Source organism: Abrus precatorius, unplaced genomic scaffold (genome assembly GCF_003935025.1).
Source record: "Abrus precatorius isolate BTA unplaced genomic scaffold, Abrus_2018 Scaffold10, whole genome shotgun sequence".
Taxonomy (NCBI): Eukaryota; Viridiplantae; Streptophyta; class Magnoliopsida; order Fabales; family Fabaceae; genus Abrus; species Abrus precatorius.
Genome location: NW_020874292.1, coordinates 20,310,094 through 20,327,735, shown reverse-complemented (window position 1 = coordinate 20,327,735; position 17,642 = coordinate 20,310,094). Strand labels below are relative to the sequence as shown.

General features: G+C 31.4%; 3 protein-coding genes across 4 annotated transcripts; 2 read left to right on the top strand and 1 right to left on the bottom strand.

Annotated features, from left to right (window-relative positions):
• Positions 1-323: 323 nt before the first annotated feature.
• LOC113852811 (vacuolar iron transporter homolog 4-like) lies at positions 324-899 on the top strand. Its single transcript, XM_027483185.1, has one exon. The coding sequence runs from the start codon at positions 417-419 to the stop codon at positions 897-899; it is 483 nt and encodes a 160-aa protein (XP_027338986.1). The 5' UTR covers positions 324-416.
• Positions 900-4,084: 3,185 nt separating this feature from the next.
• On the bottom strand, positions 4,085-10,794 carry LOC113852551. Of its 2 annotated transcripts, XM_027482859.1 has the most exons (4): positions 9,367-10,794; positions 8,443-8,741; positions 7,302-8,203; positions 4,085-4,289 (listed from the first exon to the last, which is right to left on the bottom strand). In XM_027482859.1, exons 1-2 carry the CDS (start codon positions 10,652-10,654, stop codon positions 8,710-8,712), a joined length of 1,320 nt encoding a protein of 439 aa, XP_027338660.1. In that variant the 5' UTR covers positions 10,655-10,794; the 3' UTR covers positions 4,085-4,289; positions 7,302-8,203; positions 8,443-8,709. The 2 variants fall into 2 exon arrangements, with proteins under 2 accessions (XP_027338660.1, XP_027338659.1); XM_027482858.1 differs by lacking the exon at positions 4,085-4,289 and having other exon boundaries at positions 7,031-8,267.
• Positions 10,795-12,310: 1,516 nt separating this feature from the next.
• On the top strand, positions 12,311-15,976 carry LOC113847260 (serine decarboxylase 1-like). Its single transcript, XM_027476249.1, has 6 exons — positions 12,311-12,417; positions 13,092-13,438; positions 13,955-14,186; positions 14,268-14,461; positions 14,546-14,682; positions 15,285-15,976. The coding sequence occupies exons 2-6, from the start codon at positions 13,117-13,119 to the stop codon at positions 15,849-15,851; spliced, it is 1,452 nt and encodes a 483-aa protein (XP_027332050.1). The 5' UTR covers positions 12,311-12,417; positions 13,092-13,116; the 3' UTR covers positions 15,852-15,976.
• Positions 15,977-17,642: the final 1,666 nt, after the last annotated feature.

Sequence of the window (17,642 nt, the reverse complement as noted above, 5' to 3'; positions counted from 1 at the left end):
TTCATTCGTTAAAGTCACCACTCGTACCTAGTGCCCTCCACACTAACACCTTTCCTTGATCATTATTTAAGTCCATTTATTGTGCTAAACATTGCCATCACCCCTCTATAAATATCCTGCATTCGAATATAATACCCACAAGCTCTCAATATTTGTATTCCTCCTTATTTTCTATCTAATAGTATATTCTCCACTTTATTTTACCTTCAATTCGTTCCTTCATGGCTTCCCTTGGTGATCATAAAACTAATGAAATATCACTTAACCATGTTGAGATTCCCATCAATGCAAATGGTGGTGAGCCAAAACCAATCCAAGATGTTGAAGAGAGCAACGTTGACTACTCTCAGAGGGCACAATGGCTCCGAGCAGCTGTGTTGGGAGCCAATGATGGGTTGGTCTCAGTTGCATCATTGATGATGGGTGTTGGAGCTGTTAAGGAAAACATCACAGCCATGCTTCTTGCTGGCTTTGCAGGCTTAATAGCTGGGGCTTGTAGCATGGCAATTGGAGAATTTGTCTCTGTGTATACTCAGTATGACATAGAGATGGCTAAAATAAAAAGAGATAAACAAGTTACTATTGGTCATGTAGGTGAATTAGAAACTCAAAGGGAGAAACTACCAAATCCATTTCAGGCTGCTATAGCATCAGCACTTGCATTTTCTGCGGGTGCTGTGGTGCCACTTCTAGCAGCTGCATTCATTAGGGGCTATAAGATTAGGCTAGCTGTTGTTGTTTCTGTGACTAGTTTGGCGTTGTTTGTATTTGGAGGGGCAGGAGCAGTGCTAGGAAAAACACCAGTGATAAAGTCCTGTGTCAGAGTGCTAATTGGAGGTTGGATGGCTTTGGCCACTACATTTGGCCTTACCAGGTTATTTGGATCAGCTGGACTTTGAATGGGGTTAATTGTTACAAGCCTTTTAGGTTTTGACTTCTAACTACACTTTAGCTAGTAGTCTAGTACTGTGTTTTTTTGTTTCTTGCTTTCTTTTTTCATCTAATTGCCTGGCTAGGTGGATTTCCTTTCTTGGCTTTTTGGGTACTCCTTGAGTTATTATATGTTTTATTAAGAAAAAGTATTAAAGGACTTAATTTGTAACATAGCCACTCTCCAAAATGCATGTGGTGATGTGGATTGGGATTATTTCATGCTGGGATTAAGGTTACAAACTGCACACTCAAATATTAATTATAACCGCATCAGCTGCATTTAATCAAAATTTTATTTTCAATATTAAAGTTTAGACTTAGAAGTTTCCTTAATTACAATTTAAAACATTAACTAGTACTATATGATATTATTTAAGAGAATAAACATCATTCTTATCATGTAAATACTCATTCTAATTTATTATTAAGTCTATTAGTTATATTAAAAGAAAATATTTTTCTTTATTTAATAGATTTATATTATCATTTATTGTTGTTAAGAAAAAATAAAATCAGAAGATCTAAATCTTCCCTTTACTCTTGGTGGGCAGATTTTCAAGCTTTCAAATAAAATCCAAACAGAATCCAACAAAGTATTTGCCTTCACAATCATATGTATTTTCCAAAAAAGATTTAATGGTTCAACTTGTTTTTCTTTCTTTCTTTCTTTGTTCTTTATTTGGTGCATTCCCACATTTATATTTTACCTTTTATCCTATTTTTAGAGGAATAGATAAAATATCAATATTAATATTTTTATTATAATTTTTTAATACATAATTATATTTAAATGTAAAGTTGATTTGTTACTCAATTTTTGACATCAATTTTATCATTCGAATGAAATCATAACTTTTCTATCATAATATAAGTAAGTAATTCTTTATGTTACTTTTTTCTATCAATTAGATATTTTATTTTTTAAAAGAAATATATAGGCATATCTTTTTTTTTTCAACGGTAATAATTTTTTTTATCATATGTGAATTATTATTAGTATTTTATTATTAATAATAATAATAATGATTATTATTATTGTTTATGTATTCACCAAATTAATAAGTTCTATCAATTAATATGATCTTAAACCATAAATAATTTTTGACTTATATATGAATTTTTAATTTTTAAAAAATTTACAATTCTTTTATGTGGTATTTCATTTTTATTTTTTCTAGTCAAGTCTAGCAAAAATAAATATTTGTTAAAATATATATTTAATCTTTATAGTTAATACTCATTTATAAATTAACCCATATACTTAAACAAACTTATATTTTAGTCCCTATATGAGTATTTTATTTTGTTTTACTTTATATTGTTATAACACTAATATCAGTAAAGACTAAAACATAAATGACATGGATTAAAATATGAAGATTTTTAAATATAAAAACTAATTTGTAAACAAATGTAACTATAAGAATTAGTGTATAATTGAACAAAAAAATTATCATAATTTCTGAACTTCATAGATTTGGAACTATTCAGGGTAAAGAGTTGCGGCACTGCCTTATGTGTGAGAGATATTTTAATTGTTTAAATATATCAAAATATTAATTTCAAAGGATTTAATGTTTGAATACTTTTTATTTTTATTTTTATTTTACTTCTTTTAAAAAAAAACTAGTTTTTATTTTGCTAAAGGATAAAGTTTTTTTATTAAGTGGAGATAAGATTAGCTTGAAGGAGTATCCGAAGGGAATAACTTGTCTTAAGGAATAATTCCATGGCCAATGGCTGAATATGTAGTCCCATCTGGCTTCAAGACAAGAATATCGAAGGCACATCATGCTGAAAATAATTTCAAGAAGAAACTAGAAATTGAAAGTGATATATGCAGAAATTTAAGCTCAAGAGGATATGAATCCAAATAAATAGACGATATATGACTGCAAGAATGTTAATATATTTTAGATTCAACAATGACACGGGCATACACACACATATATCAAATAATAAATCATGTTAAAACTTTGTACCTAAAACAAAATAAGTAAAAGTTTAATAATTAAATTTAAAGACTGATTAACTTACGTTGATGTAACTTGCATAAACTTTTTTGTCCTTTCGTATTATTTTTATTAGATAACTTTATCATATATATCACATTCACAAAATTTTATATTAATCCAAATTATATAATATTTTATTTATATATAAAAATTAATTTTATATATTTTAAAATATACAAAATTAAATTTTTTAATTATATTGTTATAATTGTTTATTTTTAACTAAATTTGACATAAATAATTAAGATATTACATGGTTTTAATTCTTTGATTATATTTGTACAGTTCTTCCATTTTTATTTATATTGTACATCTCATTTCTTTTCTAACCCTTTTAAAAAAAAAATTATTTGTCTATTTTTCAAAAATTATAGGTAATATTCATTTTATCAATTTCTCACATGCATATTTATTTTACACACATCAAAAAGAGAGAAAAACAATGCAAGAAGAAACATTAATTAAAATAATAAATAAGAAATTAAATAATTAATAATTAAGAGAGATAATGGATAAAACAAATAAAGAACATATTACAAATTTAAAAACAATTTGTGTATTATAACTTTAAAATATTAATAGAAAGAGAAAAAAGATATTTGGTTATCAAATACTTCATCACAACGAATAAGCCAAAAATACTTTTATTTTTAAAAAAGAAAAACAAAAATATATAATAACTACTAAATACGTAAATTGACTGGTAGAGAGTTATTTTAACTTAATTTATAGTCTCAAGTTTGAGTCCTAGTAAATATAATTATATTAAATACTTGAAAAAAGAATTTTGTCATTTACAGTAATTTTACTCAGCTCAAATTGAATTACTTATTGATAATAATTATTCATGTTAGTGGTCTTAGTTGACTAAAATAAGATTGTCTTTGAGTAGAGAATATTCAAAAAAGAGTTTCATCATTTATAAAATAAAACTACCTTCAGTGGAGGATACTAAAGGCAGAGTTTTATTGTACGGTGGTCCCATATGAGAACCAAACTTTCTCAATGAATGCAAGTGATGACTGCTGATCCTTTATCCTTATAAAAAATAAGGGACCGCAGGATTTACTGTTCCGTTCCAGCAGAGGAGAATTTCTTTTTAAACTCCCCTCTTTTTTTAAGAATTAAATTTATAGAACGTGTTAAAGTCTTTACCAAAAATTAAATTTCAAAAGCAACAAAAAAATGTCATACGAGTGCAATAGAGAGAGAAAAGAAAATGAGGGATGCGAAAATAATGGGTCCCTGCAGAGCTCAAAAGTTTGGTTCAACCAAAAGTGATAGCCATGGCCAACCATTCCCCAACCTTCACACAAGACCTTGTATTAGGTGTTTTGAAATCTGAAAGAAACAGTGGGATATTAAATAGATAAGTAACTTGACAAAGGAAGATGTTATTATCAAAGTGCGATGTTTCGGTTTTGAAATTAAGTATCGCCAACTATGTTAGCTACCAATAGATACGTTGGCTTGCAAAGTTTTCGAAAAGAAAATATTGTTTGAATTATTTGATTATATGTCTATTGTACAAGTGTAAGACCTGACTTCATAGAAGTTATGTAACACTTGGGGGCAAAGCATGAGAAGCAAATCATATTTGTATGACAGATGTGAATGAATACATGTATAGTGCCCATTTTAGAAGCCATATGAACTTAGAGAAATGCTCCAACCTTAGAGATGGAATAGGAAGATAATAGCTCTTAATGCTAATTTTGGTACGAAATATAATAAACAACAGAGATAACCCAGTGTTGCCCAAAATGACTACATTCTTGGATCGCGATCAACCAATTTTAGTTTGTGGCAAAATAAACTTGTCCAATCCTTTACAAGATCCATAAAGAGCTGGAGAGCATTTTCACCATTGAAAGTGTGCACGTAACTATAATTTTAAGTCCTAGTGCTGACAAGACTCAACACTGAGATGAGACAATGGGATAAATGAACGGTTGAGTCAAGCACGAGATTTATAGGAACGGTATAACAGCAACTTCATGAAACAAGACCTACCCATACTATTCAAAAGAAAAGTATTCTTAGTGACCAGAAGAGTTAATGAGATTTTAGAATAGGAAGTAAACAATCTGCTTTAATGATGAGACTCGCGTTACAATCTCTAACCAAGGAGGTTATTAAAAATCCTACTTCTGTGGAGAAGTGTTTTTAAGTAATTGGTGAAAACAGTCAAAAGACAACATACAATCAGAAAGAACCAACATGAGCCACAACTGATCAAATCAGGATAAGAGAACTACTGCATGAGTGTTTTATTAAACAAAAACTGCTTTCATATGATCAAGTTGAAGTCTAAAACTGATTCCTCCCTTGACCCTAATATAGTCAGATTCTATCTTTGATAAAAAAAAGCATCTTCCTTTATATTGCCCCCTCTGCACTACTACTTTTATAGATGTGTGCTTCCTCTTCCTCTCTAGTTTCTTCATTTACTTTAATTTTTTTCTCTTCATCTTGCACAATGTCCTTCCTCTTTCTAGAGCTAGAGGTAATAACAAATTTTTTTTTCAATATTGTTTATTGTCATAGTGTAAGAAGCAGAAATATTGTTTGTTCTCTAGTGTAAAGAGCAAACTTATCAGCACTTGTAGCTTCACCAACAATTCTCCAAATTAAATTATCATCATCAAAGATCAACTTATCTTTAGTAAGATCTCATCCCTATTTTCTCCTTCTCTCATTTTTTCAATAACCACACTCATTGTAATCGTCAATATTATCCAAAGTAATAAGATTAATCACATCACGATTGTTATAATGATCTAATATATTTTGGTTATACTTGATATAGACCAAATCTTGCAATTTCTCGCAGTCTAATTTATTTCTCTTTTTAGAATGAATATAATCATTAATTAAGAAAATATTAGTATCTTTTTTAAACCAATTAATATAAATCTAAAAAAAAAACTATTAATTAAAACTTAGTTACTTACATGTTCAAAAATTTTCTCTCAACTTGATGACCTACAAGTTAAATTCAACACCTTAAAGGGTAGCTTTTACAAAATTGGACCTTGATTTCCATAATTCTTCCACCATTCAACTATAATGCAATTAAAATAATTGGCATTATTTAATTAAAAAAACAACAAACAACATTAAAAGAAAATTAAACTCTTTTGATTTACACTAACTAGAAGTCAAAGTATGCCTTTGTCTTATAGCTACATTCAAACTAAAGATTTCATTAACTCTTCTATACATGGTCTGATCAATTGTAATTTTATCCACCTCTTCTTCAGAGGTACTCCATCTCTTAATGCCCTTGTATAGTACATATGTTAGTACATATGTCGCTTCAGGATCAAACTCAATATTTGGATTGAAATATTAGAATATAAGATCTAAGAAATGACCTACAGCATGTAGAGGGTGATGAAGTTGACATTCTCACATTCTACCAATGATCTCAAATACATACTTATAATTCTCTTCATTTTTATTAAAAGTTCTTTTAATGGCTTCCTTAACTCTATCCATTGTTTCATATTTTGGCATTTTCCATTGTCTACAAGCTTTAGTGTAATGGGCTTTATCACCTTAAGAGTATGCAAGACTTCATTTCAAAATATAAGCATAAAAAACATTGTCAGTTGCCTTCTTATCCTTAGTCTTTTTTGTTATCTTTGATTTCAATCAATCATTCGAAGTGAACATTTTTCTAAGGTTGCTTTTATATTTATGCAACTTTTGCAAAGTGAGGAATGTTATTGCAAATCTAGTGACTCCATGTCTAACCAATTTCATCTTTTTTGTGAACTTCCTCATCAATTTCAAAGCCAAGGAATGGTTGTATATGAATCTTACAAGATAATAACCTCTTTGTATAGTCATTTTGACTTTTGGAATCTTCCTAGTGTCCTCTAACATCAAGTCTAAACAATGCACCAAGAGTTCAAAATAGGTGGTCTCTTTGCTCAGAAATATTTACCTAAGACAAGATTTAAAGAATTTATTATATAAGATAAAAATAATAAAAATAAATTTTTGTATGGTGTATAATACTTAAGTTCAAGTTCTTACTAACCAAAACATAATAACACATGGACAATTAACCAATAAATTAATCAATGTCGTATTTTTTCTATATGACCATCCATTTGACATAATAGAGCAATCAAAGTTCAATCATTTTACCTCCAAAGGTTTCATAATCTCCTTTGTTAGTTCCAATTCCTTTTTCAACAAAGGAATTCTCATTTCATAATAGTTTGGTGGTTTAGGTGTGAACCATAATTTCAAATTGCTTCGATTATGAACTTGGCTTTTAGACTTCACAACATTAAATGAGATTGAATTTCTATAGAAAAATTTTGGAATGTATTGAATTACCATTGCCCTTGCTTTTTCGTCACAAGCATCCTTGATGTTTGTTTGCCTTTGAACTTTTTCCAATTAAATTGATGCTTTTGACTTCTTCATGAGTAGCAAATCCAAAGGGTCTTTTGGATTTCTTCCCTTTTTCGCAGCTGAACCAATACTAATTGATTCAGTTGTAGATCTTTTTCCAACCCGAACAAAGTGCATTTCTTGAACCTCTTCCTCCTCATCTTCATCTTCCTTCAATTCAATAGTTCTATCTTCTTCATTTTCAACCAATTTTTGTTGGTATGCTTTAACGAGTTTCTTCTTAATCTCCAATGAAAGCACTCATATTCCCCTTATCCCCCTTGTTGAGGTTTTTAAACAAAAGTCACATGTAACACTATCTTTTATTGTTAATATCTTTATGGCTCTTCCATTGCCAAACAATGTCAATATTTTTTCCAGTGGACTTCACCAAGCCACAAACAGCAATTGTAGAAGCTCCTTGCTTCTGTCTTGTGAGGAAGATGCCATGGAAGGGGGACTAGAAGTTTGGAACAACAAACAAAGCATGGATTGTTCAAGTCCTGACTTTCCAAGTAACAAGTGTGAACAATGAACGTGAACATGAACAGCAAATCAAGGCATGAAGTCATGAATAGTAAAGTAATGTGTGAACAAAAAAGCAGAGCATGATCAAAATAGAGCTTGAACAACAAATTAGAAGATGAATAGCAAAATAAAGCTTCAAGCAAGAGTGATCAGTGAACAGTATAACAGACCTCAAAAAGAAAAGCAAAGCAGACGATAGAAAAGCTGATTTCTTTGGTGAACAAAAAGCAGAGGAGATGCCGGAGGAGAAGAGGAGCTAAAAAAGCTGATTTCTCCAGCAAAATGATGCGGATGAGCCTCTAGACAAGCTGATTTCTCTGGTAAAATGGAATGGGTGAGTTGGTGAAAAGGGGAGAAACCGCTTGTTGAAGTCCTGACTGACTTTTCATGCAGATAGTAAGAGTGTGGAGGAAGATGAAATCAATTTTATGATATATATATATATATATATATATATATATATATATATATATATATATATAGGTAAAAAACCTTTCTACCCTTAAAAAAGTAATCAAAACAGTGCATTTAGAAAAAATAGAAAAAGTTTTCTTACTTTCCCCAAAATTGCCTGATAGCACACGCGAACTTCTACATGTTTTGGTCACAAACCATCCGCAACCATTGCAACGTGACAAACGCCCTGTGGCAGCAGATGGCCATGCTGCACCGGTACAGTAGCACCGGTATAGTACATTATTAACAAATGTGTTGAAAACAACACCTCCATACTACAACATACAGCCAACAGAAGAACTACTAAAACATTCCCATCCATTGTAAAGCTGCCCAACAGAAATGATATAACTTTTAGAATATGCATTCATCTTGAGTCTTGTCCGTCTAAAATCTTACCTGAACATTTTATGAGGTCTAAAGTCAGCAATATTTCACGAAGCACTGAAAAAAGCAAAAGAAAATGTAAAAGATTTCATAGATTATGCAATCAAACTTTAATAGGATGGCTAAAATCAAGAGAAAAATCTGTTAACAAATTGGGTTCCTTAAAATGCTTAAAACTGTGAACAGGTGTAAGATGAAAATCTACTTTCAGTATGTTATACAGCTAATTTTTCATCAATGAAATTATTAATAATACTTTCTTTTCATTATGACTCTTTCCAGTCTACAACTCTACATAACTTCAATTGTATTTAAAAAATCTTGTTCATTTTTCCATAAGAACAGGCAGAAAGCAGATGAGCAAAAACATCAGAAATGATAATCAACATAAAAAATAACAAAGGCCTTAAGTTTTAACTGGAAGCAAGAAGAGAAAAACTGTCTATATATGTTCCCTTCCAGGATGGCTCTCTATAATATCCACTTTCACAGGCTGATGATTGCAAACAAGCACTAAATGACTGACATGAAGCACTAGATATTGTTCTCAATTCCACAAAACAATTGAATGGAACACCGACAGCCCTAAGTCCTAACTCTCAAGATAAAACTTATAATAACTGGATTTTGAGCTTACAATCTAGATTTGGTTTTAAACCACAATTTCTTCTACTATACTTCAAGAAATAGCGATCTGGTCGCCCATTGCATCTCTCTTCCCTGTGCAGTGCAGAAGAATCTGCTTGCTTGCGATCAAGTTCTATGCCACTATCTTCACTGAAGTTTATCAGTCGATCAGAACAACTACCCTCCCCTTCCTTCAGCAGCTCTTCCCCAATTCCTTCAACATCAAATTCAGTAGAGTGCTCACCATTTTTTGAACCAGTTTTCATGCCACTTCTGCCCATGCAGAGAAGACTCAGATCAGTTGAAGAATCACTGTCCAAAGACCCTACAGAAATCAGAGGCTTGCTGCATAAAGATTTACAGAAGTCATCCAATAGCTTATTATCATTGGATACTTCATGCTTATCACTAGCACTAGCATTCCTTGAGTCAGACGTCTTGCAGGATGAATCAACACTAGAAGCCCACCTCTTTGGAGTATCCAAGTAACTTGTATTCAATAAAAAGCAACCGTTGGAAATCTTTGGCAAGTTATCCAAATGTGGATGCAACTCAAAAGTCAACTCAGAACCATCAAGAACCTTAATAGAATCCATCTTGGGAGGCAGATTCAGACTGCTCTCTTCCCTATTTGCTACTATACTCAAAGCATTGTTTGCCAGCTCAACAGCTCTTTTAGCCACCACAGCTTTCTTCATTGCCTCATCTCTAGCCCTAGCAGCAGCTTCAACCTTCTCCTCCACAGCACGGTTAGCATCTTCAACCACATCCTCCATAGACCTCACCAAATTTCCTCCCCGCAAAACCCTAGAACACCCTTTATCTAGCATAATTCTACCCTTTTTCTCAACCACCCCACTCTTCACTCTTTTCCTTTTTCTTCTTCTTCTAGAAATTGCCAAGGGTTTAGGAATCCAACAATCCACACAAACAGAAAAATCAGAGCCCAAACATGCGTAGGACCACGGAGCAGCGTGCTTGTACTTTAAGAAACAACTTTTGTGCACAGAATGCTGACACTGGACGCAACGAAAAGACTCGGAAGACATTTCAGAATAACAATAGGAACAAATTTGGGAAGATTCAACAGAGGAAAAACAATTTTTGCAGAGAAGAACTACACGCCATTCGCTATAAAGGGTTCGGAGCCTGTTCTTACCAGTGCAAACGTCAACCTTGAAGCCACAACCATGGCATTCAGTTAAGTTGGGCAAATCCCTAGTTTTCTTTTGCGGTGGAACGCAATGTGAAAGGTTTTCAGATGACTCTGTTCGGTTCTTCGATTCAAGGAGCTTCATGGTGGGTGAAAATCTGATTGGATTAAACTGAGAGACGAAATGTTTAGGGTTTTCGCGATTCAGAGATTTGGGGGTGGGCAGGGTGTCAATGTTTCGCTCACATGGGCCCTGGAAATGGAGTGTTCAAATTATACGCGCTATCCTTGCAAGTAATCATATTCGACTTTTCCCTTCCCCTACTCTTTCGAAAAGACAAAAGTAACACGATGATTCTTGGTAAAATAAATCAATACTATTTCAGTCTTCATGTAACCTGACTTTTTAATTTACTCTCGTAAAATTCTATAGATACTTTTTTAAAATAATTTCCGATGTTAATTTTCATTATCTTATATTAAATACCTTTTTATTATACTATATGAAAAAATGTAATTATAAAATAAAAAATTTATTTTATAAAAAATTCATTTAATAATATATTTTATTTTGACATATCTTAATCAATAATTTTTTATTATAATTTTTATAGTTTAAAATTTTTTGTCTAAAATTATTTTATATATAACAACTATAATATAAAAATATTACATATAAAAATAAAATATTTAAATACAATATACGGTGTTATACAACCATTTAGAATACAAATCATTTAGTAACTTGCTTATAAATATTTGTTAGAAACTAAATAAAAATTAAGTTTCATATAAAAATAAAAAATGCATATAAACCATAAAAAAATAATGTCACCATATCTTATTAATATTTAATATAATTTTTTAAACTGAACTATATTTTTATTTTGTAATAAATTTAATATTTTTTAATGAATTTTCTATAAATTATTTATTTATTATCTGATTCTATTGATATGATAAATTTTATTTAATCTTTTATTTTTAAAAAATTACATAAAAATCATTATATTTATGAGGATTAAATAAAAAATTTAAATTTTCTAAAATTAAATAAAAAATTATAATATTTAAATAATTATTTAATAATAAATTATTGAAGTAATTACTGATTAATATAAATATTTATAAAATATTATATAAAATTTATAATAATATACTAATAAATATACTTGTGCATTGCATGAGTTTGTACAAATATATTTATATTTTTATTAATTAATTTTATTTAAAATAATTATTTATTAAATAATAATCAAACAAAATTTTTAATTTAAAAAGTTAAAAAAATCTTTAGTTAACTTTTAAAATAAATTATATATATAAAAGATAAATATAACATTTAAAATAATAATAATTTTAAGTAAATTTTTATTATTTAACAAAAATAATTGATGATGAAAATTAAATTTAAATATTTAAAAATATTAATAATTAAATTTTATAAAAAAATTAAAAACTAATTCAAAGTATAATTGAATTTTAAACAAAAGATGACAGATTCTTATAGATTTTGCAATCCACGTGAAGACAGAGATTTAGATTCTCTCATGTTCGATTTTGAACATGACAATCATGTTCACATATTTTTTAACATTCACTTAAGTGAGTAAAAATTTCATTTAAACTAAAGTTAAAAAATATGCCGGTCATGTTCGATGATTAGAGGATCTGGCGCGTAGGAACTGCCCAGAATCGTTTCACCACACAGAATCGCGCGCGCGTAGTAGAGTTATCAGTTGAAGCGCGTGATAGAATCTGACAACTATAAACGGAGGCATGTTTCACACTCATTAACCTCTTGGCCCCAATTTTTCGCATCTCTCTATCTTTTGTGTCAGAGTCCGACTCTTTTGCCGTCGCACCCTCACTCTCTCTCCTTTTGTCGATTCCCACGCTCCTCTTCTGGTTAGCTTCTCTTCTTCCTCTTCTTTCAGATCTGTTTGTTTGGTTTCGATTTCGTTTTCGCTTGTGTCTTTCAAGCATGTTTTAGCGCGTAATGCATTAATTGTTTTACTGTTTTGTTTTTGTTTTCATAATTGTGGCAGTTACTACTTTATCTCAGTGCTTAGGTCTTAGTTCTATGAATTTGGATATTTTGTGCATTTGATTGATATGCTGCGATTGGATTTGTTATCTGCATCTGCAAAATGCGTGGATTATATTATGCATGTGCTTGAGGAACACACACTGCTCTGGTTTGGGCTTTAGTGATCTCGTTGAATAAGAATTATTACTTTATCTTCCGGAAATTATGCACTCAAAACTTGATCTTTGTTTTGTTCTTGGTGGCTGGGTTCCCATAGCATATCGTTTAGAAATTTTTTAAATATGGATTTAAAGGATAATTGTATGGATCTGTTTATGAAGTGTTGTTTCTGTCTAGGTGCTTTTGTTTTGGCTCATTGCAAAAGTAGTAAAGTGTTAATCATTTCCATATGTTGTGCTCCTAAAATTTTAAAGGAATTGAGAGTACGTGAAGTTTTTCGCATGTGTCCTTGGGCCCATTAATCTTTGCTTTATTTCTGTTTGGACTTTGGTTCTCATTGTTATTATTCGCTCTTGCAATTTGTTTTTGCCAGCTGTTTTTGTGTTGCTGGTACCAAGATGGTTGGAAGTGTTGATGGTTTAGCTAAGGATTTGAGCAGCAATGGAGCAGTTGAACCATTGCCGGAGGATTTTGATGCAACAGCCATAATCAAAGATTCTGTGCCTTCTGCAATTGGCTGCAATGGAAAGGAGGAGGGTCAGACCAATAAGGGAAAAGAGAAAAGAGAAATAGTACTGGGAAGAAATATCCATACCATGTGTCTAGAAGTCACAGAGCCTGATGCAGATGATGACGTTACTGGGGACAGGGAGGCTTATATGGCAAGCGTGTTGGCCAAATACAAAAGAGCTTTGACTGAAAGGACAAAACATCATCTAGGTTTGACAATACATACACTTTGATCTTACTGCTTTCTTGATTGCATTTATGTTATTGTTGTATTTGGGAAACCAACCAAATTCTTCAGATCATTCTGCTGTATTAGACTACTAGGAAGGAGCTTGATTATGTCTTCCTGAAATTGTAGTATTTGATAATTTGTGCCATTATTACCAATATTTTAGCTTCTTTTGGAGGTCAATGGCACCTCATTTTACTCTTACAGAGAAGAAAGTTAATGCAGTGATGTGTTCTCCATGTTGACACCAAGCAAAGCATCTGACTCACTGACTCTGCCCTTGCATACTCTCTTATCTTCTGCTTGGAATGAATATATAACTTCCTCTCTGTGATTTCCAAAATCCAAATTAACCTGCATATCGCCTTGGTGCACCCAACAAGACACATTCATGAAATAATTTTATCACAATTTTGCATAATTTATGAAGCCCACATGCTTCTTCAATTAACATCTGGAGTCCATCTCATGTTTAATTTATGAAAAATCTATTACAGGTTATCCCTATAATTTGGATTTTGATTATGGTGCACTCTCACAACTTCAGCACTTTTCCATAAACAACCTGGGAGATCCATTTATTGAAAGCAATTATGGTGTCCACTCCCGGCAGTTTGAAGTTGGTGTTTTGGATTGGTTTGCCCAATTGTGGGAACTGGAGAAAAATGAGTACTGGGGCTATATAACCAACTGTGGTACAGAAGGCAATCTCCATGGCATCCTAGTTGGGTTAGTTTCAGCTAGTTTTATTTAGTTCAGCATTTTGTGCGTTTGTAAAGATCATCTAATGTGGTTGCATGACTTCTGTAGGAGAGAGGTCTTTCCAGATGGGATTTTGTATGCCTCACGGGAGTCACATTATTCTGTTTTTAAAGCTGCTCGAATGTACAGAATGGAATGTGTGAAGGTTGACACTCTTTGGTCTGGGGAGATTGATTGTGACAATTTCAAGGCCAAGCTTCTTAGTCATCAGGACAAGCCAGCAATTGTAAATGTGAACATAGGCAAGTTTCTTCATAATTTTACTCTCCATGTCACCCCTCCTCTTCACTTTGTTGACTCTGGCTCATACAACTGAAACATTGCAGGTACCACTGTGAAAGGAGCTGTGGATGATCTTGATCTGGTCATAAAGACACTTGAAGAAGCTGGATTTTTGCATGACCGTTTCTACATCCATTGTGACGGGGCTTTGTTTGGTCTCATGATGCCTTTTGTGAAAAAAGTATGTGCAAATATTTCCATTTAATATGTGAGATATAATGATGAAATTTTCTTTTGTTGTGTTCATCTCTTCCAATAGAAAACTCTGATGTGTTATTGTACTACTGTTCTGATTTTTTATTGGTGAGCACCATTTTGGTTCTTCCATGCATAACCTGTCTATTTTTTGGTGGCTCATTTAGTCATACATTTTCACTCTTGCAATGAAGTCATAATTTTTATTGACATAATCCCAAATACTATATGATCAAACCTTGTTCTTTTATATCATAGTATAGATTTGTACGTTTTAATGTTGGTTGATCAACCCAATTTCTATAAAGTATAAGCATGACAATCATTAATTATTTACATGCATATTAAACTGCCATGATTTGTTCCAAGTTCAGTCTGGGATGTTCTATTTATTATAACCTGCTTATATTTAAAAGTGAACGAGACTAAAATATTAAACCCGTCTTATGTTGGCCAAGTTATCTAAGTGGTTGCTAAAACAAGAAATTAGTTCCTGTAGTTATGTGAATCATGCGATATCCTTAATTATTTTGCATTTGTTTTCATAAGCATTGTCATAACTGATTTTTTTAAAAATTGATATATCAGGCTCCAAAAGTTACTTTTAAGAAGCCTATTGGCAGTGTTAGCGTTTCTGGCCACAAATTTGTGGGGTGCCCCATGCCTTGTGGTGTACAGGTAACAAGATTGGAGTATGTTAATGCCCTTTCAAGGGATGTGGAATACCTTGCTTCTAGGGATGCCACAATCATGGGTAGTCGGAATGGCCATGCTCCCATATTTCTTTGGTATACCTTGAATCGGAAAGGATATAGAGGTTTTCAGAAAGAAGTACAGAAATGCTTGCGAAATGCACACTACTTCAAAGACCGCCTTGTTGAAGCTGGGATTGGTGCAATGCTTAATGAGCTGAGCAGCACGGTGGTGTTTGAGCGGCCACATGATGAGGAATTTATTCGCAAGTGGCAGTTGGCCTGCAAGGGGAATATCGCACATGTGGTGGTGATGCCAAACATCACCATTGAGAAGCTTGATGATTTTCTGAACGAGCTTATGGAGAAACGGGCTACGTGGTTTCAAGATGGCAAGTGTCAACCTTACTGTATAGCATCAGACGTAGGTGAAAAAAATTGCCTTTGTGCTCTGCATAAGTAATGGTAGCATCGAATAGTTTACAGCTGTAGTTGGATTTTGGAGTGTGACTGTTCTATCAGAATTTTGATGCAGATAATAACATTTAGAATCTTTTTGCTTCCCATATTTACTTGCCTCTTAAATTTTAACATATTGTTTGGTTTCCTTTTTGGAAAAGGCTTGCTTTAGGAGATGCTCTGATTTATTTCGTTTATTTAGTTTTAAATCAAAGATAAAGCAAGTATAGGGTCGACCACAAAGTCTTAATTATAAATTTTTATTACTTCATTCTACAACTTATACGTGCAGTGGATTTATCGAGATATTGAAACATTTTAGCACAGTTTTTATAATTCAACGGGTTAACAAGCATTCTGCTGCCAAAATACTAGTAAGAACGTTTATTATTTCTTTGATGTTCTCTCGTGAATAGATTTTGAGAACTTTTTAGATTTTAATTTTGAAAGCAAAACTTTGTGACAAATACGTAGAGTGAATGAAGGAATATCTTTAAATAATTCTGAGTTATGAACACCCAACCCAAAACAGTTTCATTACCTAGTTACCACTTCCTCATTTTTTTTCTCTTCCTTTTCCTATTACATCATATATTTTATCATATTTATCACTTTTTTTCTCGTCTATTCCTTTCTATCTTTAAGTGTAATACATTTTCCATCTTTTAAAAACCTTTGCTGTACCAAACAAAAATGAAAAAGAAAGTGCTTTTTATTTTAATGATGTAGAAAAATAATTGCTATAGGTGAAGATTTGTGTGTGAAAAAAATGTTGGAACAAATCCTCTCTTTTTGAGAGAAAAAAAATATTTTGCAATCAATATATAATATAAAAATTAGACTATAGAACGAGAAAATATTTAGATAAAAAATATTATAAGAGTAAATCAACCCTTGATTTAAATTAAAATATTTGCAACGAAAATGTATTGTCTTTGGTATGATTTACATAAAAACTTAAAATCTATGATACTAATTGAATGGTGACGACTTGAATTTATACTCAAATCATAAATTTACTTATTTATGTATTAATCATTTATATAATTAGATATCATGATAGACATATAATATCCCTGCAATGCTTCTTTAGTTTCTTAATAGAAAAATCAATGACCAACTATAGTTTATATGTATATACAATTAATTTTATTTTTTTTTAATACTTCTCTCTACTAGATAATGCTTGTAATTATTAACAGTACCAAAAAACTTGTGAAAACGTCTCTTGATAAAATGATGCACTTATCTAGTTGCCACCGAAGCTACGAAGAACTATCAAATTTTATTCTTATTTGTTGACAAGCTACAATTGCCTCATTGGAATTGTCAAAGTAAAAATGTTCTTTCTTGTGTACTTAGTTATTATAGCAAATTCTTCCGTTTTAAAAATTTCTACATAACTATTTACTTTAAATCATGAGCCAACGCACATTACCTTTTCACTTAAGAAACATTTTTTTTTTTCACTTTAGAGATGTCACATATATATTGTATTACATGATAAATTACTTTTCTACCAATCTATTGGAATATTTCCTTTATCGCAAATCATGAAAAACAACCTATTTATGGCGGCTCATGAAAAACAAAAGTTTTCCCCATAGCCAAATAACAATTCGGAAATGGTGGAAATATGAAATAGGCATAGCATATGTTGTTACGGCCAATTATTAAATATTATAACGAGCCAATTATTTGTTATAATTAATAACCAAAACAATAATAGATTCTCTCTAGGAATAGTAGCATTATGCCTAGGGATAATTTTTTAGCCTGACACTTGAACAGGAAA